A 14,104-nucleotide genomic window follows, 5' to 3' on the forward strand; every position below is an offset into this window, starting at 1 on the left:
GATTATTTCGTTACCAGACGAATATCTCCCATTAATTTATATCGGACTGACACGTTCCGATTGCCTTCATTAGATTGGATGGGATTCATGGATCTTTTCCCGATATTAAACGACCGAACTTTGTGCCGTCGGTGATGAGGGTGAAAAAAAAATTCGTCGTGAAAATCTCTGGTAGCAGGTTGCGAGCTCCCAGTAGCGATGGGAAAACTGGGATGGAAACGAATAATTCATCGCCTGCTAGTTCGCAGTTCGTGTAAACATCCAGCTTACATTCGAACGACAGCTACGTATGCAGAAAAGGCACGTCGTGCAATTGCGCTATGCTATTTCAAAGATATATCTCCATGTCAGCGTTGATATGAAGCAGATACAAATCAAGAGAAAAAGAAACAAAATTTCTCTATTGCTTGTATATCTTAGTGAACAATTCTCTTAATTAGGAGAGACAGTCCCAAATTTTAACTTTTTGTCCACAACGCGTCCCAAATTTGGTTCCAAATTAAAGACATAAATTGTCTCTCTTTTAAGTATAAAAATAATAAACATGAGATAATAAATGGAAATAATAAGTGTGAAATATTATTTTCGACTATTATATGAAAAATTGTATGATTTTTTTATTAAAAAAAAACGCAGATATATTATTCAGAAAATACATTACAGTAGAAAAGTACAATTTTAAAAAATAAAATGTAATGTAACTTGTAATTTTTGTGAGCTCATGTGACGTTATATATTAAGTATTATTAGTTATTTACAAATATAATATGATACTATTTATGTTTTATTAACAATTATTTAAAAAATGTTTACCTATTAAAAATTAATTATAACAATTAATATTTTTTTAATGTCCCTCTTTCTTTTTTAAGGAGATCACTTGATTGTACATATTTGTAATATTGAGAAATGTATAATATAAGATTGCGTAATTAAGCATATTAACCGAGATTTAGAAAGGGAAATTATGTAGTAATATTATGTGTAAAATTAATGATACTTTGAAAGGACTATGACACATTCTATCCTTTACATTTTAGAAAATAGCGAAGTAACTTGACACGCTTGCAACTTCCGATAAGTTCTTCGGGAAGCCATCGACGTCTCTTGTGATACCTGTCGCTTGCCTACTTATCAGGAAAATCAGTCTCTCCCCAACTCGAACTTACTAACGAAATACTCCGGGATATACTGATAGCCTATATATATATACACAATATCACTTCACAAGAAGTTTAAGTTTAATTACGGGAGAAACACGCGCCAACTTCACTTCTCGTTTCACGAGGACGGCTCTTGTAAGTGACCGCGCGACGCATTGAGGCGCGATGGCATCAATGAGTTTCGAAATTTCATGGAGTACATTAGACTGGTTTTCGAGAACTCGACGGCTCATAAGGAAGTCTTGCCTTTAATTCAGACGAAAGTTTGCGCATATTTACGAGAGCTCGATAAATAAATCGGAAAAACTATTGGAAAAACAAATCCTGAATTCTATTTATATAGAAAGTGTGAGAGATCTATTTCATTTTAATGAACATTTCGAGATCTCATTAATGGTTGACAGGATTGTTTTCAAGTATTATGTATTAGAAAGAAATGAATCTCAGTTCTAAATGTTTTTGTAGACATTAAAGGAGACATTTGAGATTTTAGACAGATTATTAACGATAATACTTTGAAATTTTCTTCGCTAATTTGTTCTACGAGATTTAGTAGAACGTTTTCTACTCATTTGCCCAATTCGATTGTGGCGACTGGATTCAATGAGGTATAGAATCGATGAACCTAGTTGACGGGACTTTCTCGCAGGAATTCCAGACCGTGAGAATCTTGACGGGATCAGAATAATAAGAGCTCCTTAATATTAAATTAATTTAAGTTGGAACAAAATGATGGATATAGCGATGGAAGAAATTTAAATAGACGTAACTTCGTTCAAAGCAGTGCTCGTAAACAATTTACTTCAAAACATTGTCACTATAATATTCGTGCATTATTGAAATAAATTTTCCTTTAATACGCTACATTAAAATGTTTTTCGGATAATATATTCCCGATCGAGTAACTTTCTCTGAACAATCTGTAAGGGATTAATAATTTGTAGCATTGTAGCACCAGTTGAGTATTGACTGAAGGTGACGCTTGATCGTTTCTGTTTAATGGTGATCGGGAAGTTTTGTGTACGCAGATCGATACTAACGAGAAGCAATTTCCATCGAAATAATTTGAGGGAAGAGAAAGAGCCGTTGGGACACGAGAGGGGAAAAAAATACAAAAAGACGGGCAAAAGAATCGACCCTTCGCGGAGGCGCGAACGAGCGAGGGACCCTTAGAAAAGAAGCGAACTGGGGATGAAAGTCGCAAGGTCGCGTCCGGAGTGTATAACGAGTTCGAACGGGATCGGGTGGCGTCGCAAACCGGATAGACGGAGGCAGACGGAGAAAAATAAAGGGACAGTACGAACGAGACGGCGCGATCATCCGTCCGGAATTAAATTGGCCGCGGGCGAGATGCTCGCGAGGCCGTGAAATTACCATTTTGAAGCTGCAACGCGCTTTGAAACTTGAAAACCACCACCACCGTCAGCAGCCTTTTTTTGCTTGCACGACCTGTCGCGCCGTGATCTTCTTATTAGTGGCATTCACGATCATCTTTCTGAAAGCCGGATAACGGAGATCGCGATATTGCCGGGATATTGAGTGTGCGATATCTTGATAATGTCCTTGATTACATCCAAGGATCGGTTGACGTATCGGTCGATGCGCAGTCTCCCATTTCGAGCAGGTCTCTCGCGTTTCGTATTTCGCGAACATTCGCTGATTAATATTGAGACATGTCGTCAATAAATAACTCATAATCCAGAATCGAACAAAGAGATGCGCCAGTGAATTCTATCGCGCGCGCGAGGATCTCGAAACTAGTTAATTGCTAATTAGTACGAAATTCTCACGGACCGGTATGGTGCCGGGTATGGTAGAGTGAAGGAAGCAATTTTTGTTTAAATTCTGGTCCTGCTGGAAATTCGAAGCTCCTGTAATCTCGCCGAAGGACCGATTAATTAAGCTTCCCGAAAGAAAAAACTTTCTCGTGGAGCGAATTACCGCGAGGCCGGGGTTAAATTTTAAAAGGAACCATGATGATCCACGAAAAAAAAATTACCGAGAGTAAGAAGAAAAAATACGACTTCTCGCCTATATTACATTGTCGTTTCTACGTTGTGCCTTCGATTTTGCGGAATGGTGCACAATAATGCGTGTGAACATTTTCGAGAAACCCTTCAATAATTTTATAAACTTGTTCTCCTCACCTGCGTCTGGCGGTTGGAAAACTTCGATCTGATTGGATAACTTGGACGTAATTTGCAGAGTACTGTAATCTTTTATGACAGGTATAAGCCACATGGTGCTATAGTAAAGAAACACATCTAGTGTGTCTCATGCGGTTTATCTGCAATGTACCGTAAAATGGAGTTAGATTAGTGAGGCCAACTTTGTGTAAGCGAAAATTGCAATATCCAAGAAAGTACTTTATCCGATTTTCGATAATCAAGATTCCCATTATCTAGTTGATTAATCTTCTCGGCGCTTGCGTTGTCTCCAAATGCAGAGAAACTTTATTTCTTAATGTTATTTTATTAATCTTTGCGAAAGTAATAACATTTAACATTCTGCGATCTTCTCTCTTGATTCTTATATTTTTAATAATTTTTAATAATATGAAGAGATAAGGAGTCTTTGGAGATGTGAAACTCTCGTACTCTCTGAGTATGTTTTAATCCGTCACCGCAAAGAGCGCTGTCCCGATCTGACAAAAAGCGCAAAGTAAAACCGAAGGGGAAAAAGGGCATAAGATTGAGTAACTAGAAGTGTTAATAGAACATGAAAGGGATTGCAGCGAAAAATCTGCGCAAGCAATTTGTCTGCGTCAGAGAAGAGGGAATGTCTCGGTGTCACCGAGTACGTAACAATGCGTGTCTTTTATCAAGTGTATATGTGACCATGTAGTTCACGTTTAATTCACCTCAGAGGTGGCTTCAAGCTCGATTACCAGGGGCGCAATGATGAAAGAAGGGTCTAGAGGGGGCTGAGTCAATTTACGGTACGCGTAATTAGGGACGCGTTGCAATGGAGATGAGGAGAATGGACGAAAAAATAGCCGCCGGTAGAAAAATAGCGAGAATCGCTGTCATTTCGCCACCACATTCCTCTCACCTGCTCGCAGAAAGAATTATTACGCGCCACGCGGAAGTGGTGCATTTTCTCAACACGACGTTATCCTCGATATTTACGAAATTATTTTATTCTGTAATTATTTAATTAAAACTGACGATAACTAAAATTTAGTAATTTATTAATTATATATATATTATTAGTTATTGATGTATTAAATTATTTAAATAATAATATTACCAGATTACTTGATTAAATATTAAATTAGTTATTAATAATTTTTTTGCAAATCTCTTGAATGAGTTTCAGAAATGACTTGAGGCTATTTACATCGAAAATTATTATTCCACGCAAACGAATAATTTATTTGTACAGCTTTATCTATATGAAGGATTATTTCAGAAAAATGTAAATACATATATATTTATAAAGCAAAATACAATATATCAGAAAAGACAAAAGGATAAAACATTTGATGTTATCGTTTATATCAGAATAATATCGACATTGACATAAAACTTTTTGTTCCTATTTCTTCAATTTCATGACAATCGATATAATAAATTTTATTGAGATGAGCGATTAAATTGTTCTGAGACCACTTATTGCTTTAAAAAAAAAAAAAAAAAAAAAAAAAACCAATCACTGACAAAGTCTAACTGCAACAAAATGTGCAATTTGCGAATGCTCCTGAAATGATTGTGATCTTTAAAGTGTATAATCTCTTCACGCATTACACGAGCATCGAATATCGTAACGTCGAGTTATGCGGGTATTGACACGTCTCGCTCTCTCAAGCCACTCGCCACGAGAACAGCTCTCGAACGCGGCCGCAAAGTGGGACGAGATGGAGATAGAAAAGCTACACGAGGGTGATACGGGACGAGAGATCGGCCGCGGTGGCTTAAGAGCATGGAAGGGGATGTAGATGGAAAAGGTGAGAGAGGAGTTTATGTGCCATCGCCGGCGTGACGGAATAAATCGTCGATCCGACAGGTGTAAGTTGTACGATCAGCGCAAACTCCGGTCCTCTGCTAGCCACAACTTTTCGCAACACAAACACACGCGCGCGTTGATCCGTTCGTGGTGACACATCATCATCCCAGTTCGCAGCTTTCGACAGCGAAACTACGAGAGCTTCTGCTTTTCGTGGGAAAATTTTGGCGCCCACCAAAGTACGCGACTCTAGGCTCTCGCATTACTCTTTTACAGGGAACAATAGAATGTTGCGAGGATGGGATCGAGTCAATGTGTGTTTGTGAACCGCAACTCGGTCCTGGTATACGAAGTTGAGATGAAACTTTAGCGGGATGAGCAGCTACATTGAAGCGTAAATTATTATTTGAATGATGTATGAATAATAGTTGGGATAATCTCTTTATAATTTTTGATGAGGTGAAAATGGAAACGACATCACAGAAAATAGGTAGAATTTATGCACGATTAGAGATACATATATGAAAAAATAATTATTTTCTTAAAATATGTTGCTGAGTTTATCATAAATTTATTTTCTCCGTCCGTCATATATTGGATCTATTTATATTCGTTATAGAGTCAACATCAATTTCAGCAGCAAAATAACAAATACCTCTGAAGTTAGCATTCCATTTTCAGAACTTGGATATAACTTATAGATAGAGTAAAACTCTTTCTAAATGAAATTCTAAAGTTCCTGACATGTTCGAAAAGAATTTTGACGATTTTTTTGTTTCGCGAATAAAGAGTTTTTGTTTGTTAAAACTTTCTCAATGTATTTTTTAACAGTTTTAAATAACGTTTTGAGAATTTTATCAAAAAGAGAGAGAATTCTATAAATTATCTCTAATTAAAATAAAATAGATATCTTACATCTTAGTATCTTTATTTTTTATACTTCATTGTCAGAATTCTTTTTAAGATATATCAATAATTTTTTAACAAAGTATCGAAATTTAATTAAATCGAAACTTAAACAATGAAGTATTGACGTTACAGACAAATACTTTCATATTTATTATCACTAGACATTAGAAATTTAGAAAGAAGAGAAAAACAACATCAAAATAGAAATTTTTCTCATCAAAAAAGCATTCTAAAAATTTATTTGTACACATATTTGCGTATTTGTACAAATTTTGTGTACGTCTGCACAAATATCTGCATTAAAAAAGTCTGATATTTAAATTCATCACAGAATTTGTTTGCAAATAACGTAACTTTACGAACAAAATTTATTTATTATAGTATCAGCATTATTTGAGTATTATTTATGTGAATATATAAATAATAGAAAATAAATGTATGTATAAATTATTATTATAATTTATAAATCTCTTTTTAATTAACAGTATCGATCGGAGATGAGGAAGGCGACTCTGTTAGCTGTCGTAACGATTTTACTATCGACGACGGCACGCGATGCCGTGGCAGAACTTTACACCGCCCTGGCGGATATGGAGGAGCTGCTCGAAACGGAAGCCGTGCTGATCGACACGCTAAACGGATACATCACGGCACAAGAGCAGCGATTGGCGACTCTGAGAAGGTAAAGAACATCGACGTAACGAGGTTTTTTTACGAGCGATTCCCTTCAATTCCAATTAATTGAAGTAGGTCGTAACGTACTCCAGTGCGTCGAAAGATCCTCTGCGGCCTAGATAGACGTGCTTTTGTCGATCTCGGAATTTCCTTAATGTTGCTACAAAACATGTACCCGTATTTTCAGAGTCCTGAAAGGTTTTCAATATATTTCTGTGTCTTGCGTAACCCGCGCCAGAAGTCGTTTCCCGTTTTTGCTGCAGCAATACGGGAGATTGCAGCCCTTTGTGCCGTTGCTATTGGTACGAATACCCCTGTTGTGCAAGGCTGCCGTCGATTTTTTTTTTATTTATTCTCCCTTTTTAACATTTCACCAGGCTTGTATATATTCATTCGGTCTACCGATATTTGATCAGCCACATGTAACGAATCATTCTGCAGAAATAATTTTTGCTCGTGCTCTACCGATTCCTGTTAAATTTCTCTCTTTTTTTTTTTCATCAATACGCATAACAGCAAATAATCAAATTTAGAGCTCTTTCGGTTATCCTGAATACCATTTGACTTTATTATATCATGACATATCATGCGAAAATTGTTATCAATTAGCACGATCCCAGTATTAATTAAACGCTGGTGGTCGAATAATAAAAATAATGTGTGATATTAAAGTTATACGGCGAAGTCGAACATGAAAAGTAGATCACCGAGGTACTTATCGGTGCGATGATTTCCTCGTTCTATTTCCCTTGGAAGTCCCGTTAAAACGAAAGGTGATTAAGGAAAGAGGGCTATTTCAGCAGGAAGACTTTCGCGAATGGCTCCCGCCCCGACCGATTGTCCTTTTCTTTTTCTTTATCTTCCCAAAGGTGCGATTTGGCATGCTGCCTGATTCGATACCGATGCCTTCGACCACCTTCCGCGGATAAGAAAAGAAATAGGGTGAAAAAAAAATCAGAAAAGAGTGAATACATTAAGATTGGATCCCGATCTGACTAAAATCGACACTCGTGCTGCTGAGAGATAATAAAAACTGAATCCCAAAGTGATCAAGCTCATTTACGAGATGTAATTTCGTGTCGGAGCAGCGAAGGACTGAAATTATCTCTTTACCATTGGTTACGATAAAAAAAAAACGAGCTTCGTAATTTACTTCGTAAAGAGCAAACAATAATTCACGTTAAAAATCGACTATAATTTCATCAAAAAATATTAATATAACTACATTTTTCAATTAAAAGTTGCTATATGATTTCGCAAACTGTTGTCTTCTTTTAAAAAGAACTAAATAAACGAACACCAGAGATTACATTATGTTACAGATTACATTAATTTTTGATCTGATTGAATTTGTATTTAATTAATTTATTTTTCCCATAATTTAAGCTTTCATGAATTTCTTTTTATTTATTTATTTTTTTTTTTTTTTTAATAGAAAAAGTAACTTCGAACATGTTCTTTTGTTTTTCGGCTGCAGCGAACAGTGCGCTTATTTCGTAAACCGCGACGCCATTAATCCAGCTGGAGGATAGTTTAGGCATTTCTGTCTGGCGCAATGGGGGGGGCGGTGAAACGAGTAATACACGCGGGACAACGGAAAACTTTTCAGCAACATTTATGTAGGACGATCCCGCGCGGAATTTAACACACCGTCGACGACTCGCTCTCGAGAAAATCCTGTCACGGACACGCGACACGATGAGGAGAAGCGTGCGCTCGTCGTGTCGCGAATTGGAGATTTTCCTCATCCCCGCGCTCTCAATTTCCATGACCATTCAAAAATCCGCCATCGAATCGCAATCGGATCGCGCAGCAATCACGCAGCAAAATTTTGCGTTCGCACTCACGCCCGCGGCTTGCCTCCGCGCGAATTTCGTTAATTCCGAATCGATCGGAAACTCACGGACGAAGATCCTTTTTTAACGTTCATAAATTGTCTGATGATATTAGCGTATTGTCGATGCGCTGAATTAAATACACATTGAGGAAAAAAATATTCATTTGAATTTAAATTTTAAATTAATTGCTTATTTAACTAAATTAATTGTTCGTATATTTCTTTCATTGAAGATTGTATACTGATTGTAACACAAAATGATAAAAATAATTACGAATTAATAGCTCCATTTTTATGATTATTGCTATGTTGATAATCATAGTATATGTTCTCTCAATATGAAAAGGTTGTATAATCATGATAATTTCAAATATTATTATAGTAAAATATTAAGATTTAAATGATAAATAAAATAAACATTTTTATTCAGTAAATGCGCAATTATATAATGACTATAATTGACATTTTCTTAAATTTATTTACGTGGTAGTTAATAATAACTAAAAAATATGTTAAGAAAAATCAAAAATTTTCAAGCAATGTGTGTGTGTGTGTGAGACTCTTATTAATACAGCAATTGACGTGACATACATTTGCGTGATTAAAACAACTGTAAATATACAAATTGTCTCAAAAATTAACTACAAATTATAATTAAATTGAAATAATTGTAATCATTTTTTTCACTCAGTGTATTTATTTAAGTCCAATATATATTTGATTTAAATACATACAATTTTCGAAAGAAATAAAGGGAATTAAATTAATTCAATCAAATGAACGATCTTTTTCTTACATCAATGCATATATCCAAGAATATTCCGACCACTTAACAAGATTTGCGCATGAAAGTAATTTTTAGCAGATGACAAACAGAAATCCAGTCATTAGTTTATGTGTAATTCAGAACTAATCGCTCGTAACTTTTTACTGCATTTTACTCTGTTCGAAATAACATTTGTAGATGTATACGCAGCGAAATCGCGAATGAGATACTCGAGTGATTCGGTCCAATGATGCGCGACGAACGGTGATAAGTTTTCGTCTCGAGTCTCGCCTCAGAATCAGACCATTATCTACCGAATAATTACTCATGCGAGCAAAGTTTGTAATCTATCGGGATTCTCTAAGCTAGCGATAAATCAACCATCGTAACCGTCCGTCATAGTCGAACTATCAAATACGAGCGAGAGGAAAATCATTTTCAAAGAATATATCGCTGATTTTGAACAGATTTCCCTGCCTGCCTGCACACCTGGCTCTTCCTTTTATTCTCTCCGGCGTTCCGTTTCCCATTTTGCATGGATGTTAAAAGTTCAACGATTGTAATCCAGTCACGGGATAGCCATCTCATACGAGTAAAATTCGAAGGTGCGCAGACATACGAACACACTGCGAAAGCGAGTGTATAATCGACACGTACGCGAACTGATGGAGATAACGTATGATTCTGTGCTCTGGTTTATGCACTGCTTACCATGCACACGAAGATTGCATGTGTCGCACATTTTATCTACCGAATGAATCCACGAGGAAAGTATCTCCAAATATTTTTTTTATAATCTGAAAAGCATGTAAGATCGGTTTAATCGGTGAATTTAATTTATATTATTTGAAGAGATTTTTAGAGCGATTTTAGAAATTTGTATATCCATTTTTATATTCTTGGAGAACTGTTGTTGACAGAAAAGAATTGCCCATTCTATCTTCCTTAATTAAATGAAGAAAAGTGAATTTCAATCTTCTTTTCTAAAGTATTAACATCTTAAGATACTACTTATGATGGTCTAAGACCCCAGACACAATGCGAAGGAATAGCGATAGCGATAGAAATAATACAATTTCAACCTATCAGAAATCAGATACTCTGGAATATACAATTTCTGATAGGTTGAAATCGTGTTATTTCTATCGCTATCGCTAATTCCTTCGCATTGTGTCTGGGGCTTTAAAATAAGAACAAAATATGAATACTGGCCCTAATCTTCTAGTTAGATTTCTATTAAATTACATATCAATTTTTTCAGTTATTATTTTTAAGCATTATTAGGAAGAAATATTTTTAAATAGAGAAAGATTTTCATCGTAACGAGAGGAAGTCTTTTCATATACTTGCGTTTGAATATTTTTATCTGTAATCCGAAAAGTATCGGCTAGACTAAGCGCGGATGTAATTTTATCGAAGGGAAAAGCATGCGTGAATGCGATACGCTTCTAGGAAGATTTATCGTTTTATTTTACGCAATCCGATAGAAACGAGAGGATCGCGCGAGAGGACAATTGCAAGTTAATTATCGTGCGTCCGCACAGTTTCGATAGCAGATTTCAATCGGTGATCAGTTAACATTCGATTCGGAATCGATTGTTCGCAATTCTTTGCTCTTTTTTTTGTTCGAAATAACACTGTGAGTACGTATATCTGGTTGTTCAATACTTGGCTTATTCATCTCACACAGTCGCGAAATGACAGCGTTCTATCTATCAGAGTAATCGCGCGAGTTCCGTAAGTCATTCGCGAATATTAAGAGCGTCTTATCTCGCTCACGAAATGGGCGCTGCTCCGAGTAAGGATAGTAGATTTCAGAAGCGCTTATCCGACCTCGTGATTACGTACACGCAAATTGGTGCATTGGCCAACGCGAAATTGGTCGGTCGAATTTCGGAGAATTTCATTTCGATTCGTTGATTCGGGAAATCGTATGTCTCAAATAAAATCGAGATTCGAAACGAGATTCGTTTCATCCTACGCGCCAATAATTCATTTGCATGTCAGAAAGGAGAGTCAAAGAGGAGGCGAACGTACAGTCAAGAGCCAGCGGTGGTAGTTTAAGCGGAGGGAAACGTTCTCGGCAGTTACGTGGGTAAGGTGAATTTTCAAGCTAGGGATTCGTGGGACAAACGAGTCGGGTCGAGACGCAACCACCGGAAGCGCCATTACTGGTATTAATAATCGCGATTACGCGATGGTACGGGTAGCCGTTCGAGCGCTCCCTCGGGAGAGCGAGAGCATCGTAATTGGCTCCGATAAGATAACAAAGTTCTATCACAAGCGCGTCCGCGCCCTGTAACTATTTGCTTCTAATTAAACGTCCCGTCTGGCGATCGATTTGTTTTTATCGATGATTCGAGAGGATCGCGCAGACGGACATAGAAATGAGTCTTGAAACGAGAATTCTCATTTACTCTCATTGCCTTTTATTAATAGCCATCGATACTGCGCGACATTTCTTTTTTTTTCTCGTATTATTTCCTTTTTTTTATCGTCCTAAAGGTAAGAACACGATGATACGGATCTTATTTCGTAGATGTTTATATATGTTTGCGCGAGCGAATGTAAAATATACATATTTCTGTACGCAGCACGGTAAAATATAATAAACACATGTTTTTATACACATTTTTTTTTATAATCTTTAGAAGACGGTGATTTATTTTTAAAATCATACAATTTCTTTTTAATTAATTTTACTTAATCCATTGTGTCATTGTATTTTTTTGTTTCAAAATATCACACTTTTCAATGCCACTATAGTTTTTCCTGTAAAAGCTAATTTTAATAACATAATGTTAAAATGCATGTGAATTAATAACTTCGTCATAACTGGTTTTATGTGTCGTTATTATGTAAACTTCATTTATTTTCATTAATAATAAAATGATAATTTTATGTTGATGTGAAACATTAACGATAAAATTATTTTATATATTTTCTTTTCATTCTTTATTCTTTTTTGTTTTTCAATGAAACTGTAATCAAAAACTCAGAAATTTCAATGGATATTGAGATACGAAATATTCAACGCTCTGAAAAGTGGAAGAGCTAAACAATCCTTCACGTTAGAAGAGATGAAGATATTGCCGTTATTTTTTACGTTAACGAATTGTTCAAAACAACGCAATTTAAAAACCGAATATAACTGATTTTTTCAAACCACGAATATCTGCTTCGTAAAATATGCAATCGATATTTGTTGGAGAAATTACTCGTGACCGAGCATATCAGAATTATTTCCTAGAAATATTCGGTTTGACTAATGAAGAGATATTAAAAAGGGAACGTGATTTGCACGCGTAAACTTGCATATCCACGCTTATGTACGTTATATTTAATTTTCCGGTAATTAGAGAAAACACGATTGGAATTATCGATGGAATTCTGATAATATTTCTCCTTTTCGCTGCATACGAAATCGATTGCATGGTATGCGCCGCGTGAAATTCGATCTCCAGGATTGCTGCAATATTTTCCGCGATAAGACTGAATATTCAACAAGCTTAAGATTTTTTAATAAAAACTTTATTCATTTCCGGTAAAATCCCGATTAAACTAACAGTAAAGTTCACACCTTAGTATACCTAACATATATGGATCGCATTCTAGTATCATCAAATTTCAGTTATAAAGAGGTATTCCAGTCTTTTCATATAAGAATTTAATCAAATATTGAAAATAAATATAAGAATAATTAATATACATGTAGGCATTCCTGTGAATTTTTTCAAATTTTTTGTCCAAATTTTATATCCATATAGATTTTTTCGAATTTTGCAAAATAGCTGAAATTCTTACAAGAAGGAAGGTTTTAATAATTTAATTGTAAACAAAATATAAGAATTTTAAAAAATTATATGGATATAAAAGAACGAGTTAAAATAAAGTTTCACCATATTATTTCGCGTAAGAGTATAAAATATTCATGAATTTTTTTTAAATATGACTTCTTTTAAAATGTGACTTCAAACTAATGAAAATGTGGCAATATCGTTCATCAGAAATAATAACAAAATTTTAATAATAAATTATAGTTTTTCTGTTTAAATTTTATTTGATGGCATTCTTTGCGCTCTCATGTTAAGATAAGAAAAGTCACTCTCCTCCACTTTTTTTAAACTGGAGAACCTCCTTAATATAAGAATAATTTTTTATGTTTCTTCGAGTTACATACATTTTATCGTATTCTTCATATTCCGAGTTCCTCTTGTATATCGAATTAAATTAATGTAATTATTCAACTTATTAACGTAATCGAATATGCTAACATATTGCTTTGCATCAAGAACGAATCTTGGTATTTTGCAATATTAGATGAAAACCCCACCTCTATTCTAATTCAATTAGCGTCAACATACAGATATACAGAGATATCTGTGAGACGATACTCCTAATAGCAGCAGATCGGATCGCGCAGGAGACAAGTCGCGGCATAGAATTACGTATCGAATATTCGTGGATGCAGCGGCATCGAAGCTGCACGTAACATACGTGTCTGCGTGTACACTGCGTGCTCTGCCTTTAGGCATTAGATAATACCCGGTTCGCGTATCAACGATGTATCTATCGCCGTTGTATGTCCTGATTTACCATCCCTTCCCCGAAGGATAACATCGCGTTGTTAATATGAGAAAATTAACACGCGATATTTTAGGATTTCGAGCATTAGTACAATCAAACGTAATTCGAAATACGGTACGTTGGATTTCCAGAAGAATTGAGGAATGATATTTAGGCTTTTTTACGAAATATAGTTTTATTCTTGATAAAAATAAAAATAAAATTACATAAAATATATATATA

General features: G+C 35.4%; 1 protein-coding gene across 2 annotated transcripts in view; it reads left to right on the top strand.

Moving 5' to 3' along the window:
• LOC108692080 (prolyl 4-hydroxylase subunit alpha-2) overlaps positions 1-14,104 on the top strand; it is a 104,687-nt gene that overhangs the window by 72,990 nt on the left and 17,593 nt on the right. For both annotated transcript variants that reach the window (XM_018200195.1, XM_018200194.1), the window contains exon 2: positions 6,503-6,699. In XM_018200195.1, coding sequence (XP_018055684.1) covers positions 6,515-6,699 — 185 coding nt within the window. In that variant the 5' untranslated portion in view covers positions 6,503-6,514. The remainder of the gene's footprint in view (positions 1-6,502; positions 6,700-14,104) is intronic.

This window comes from Atta colombica, unplaced genomic scaffold (assembly GCF_001594045.1).
Source record: "Atta colombica isolate Treedump-2 unplaced genomic scaffold, Acol1.0 scaffold58, whole genome shotgun sequence".
NCBI lineage: Eukaryota > Metazoa > Arthropoda > Insecta > Hymenoptera > Formicidae > Atta > Atta colombica.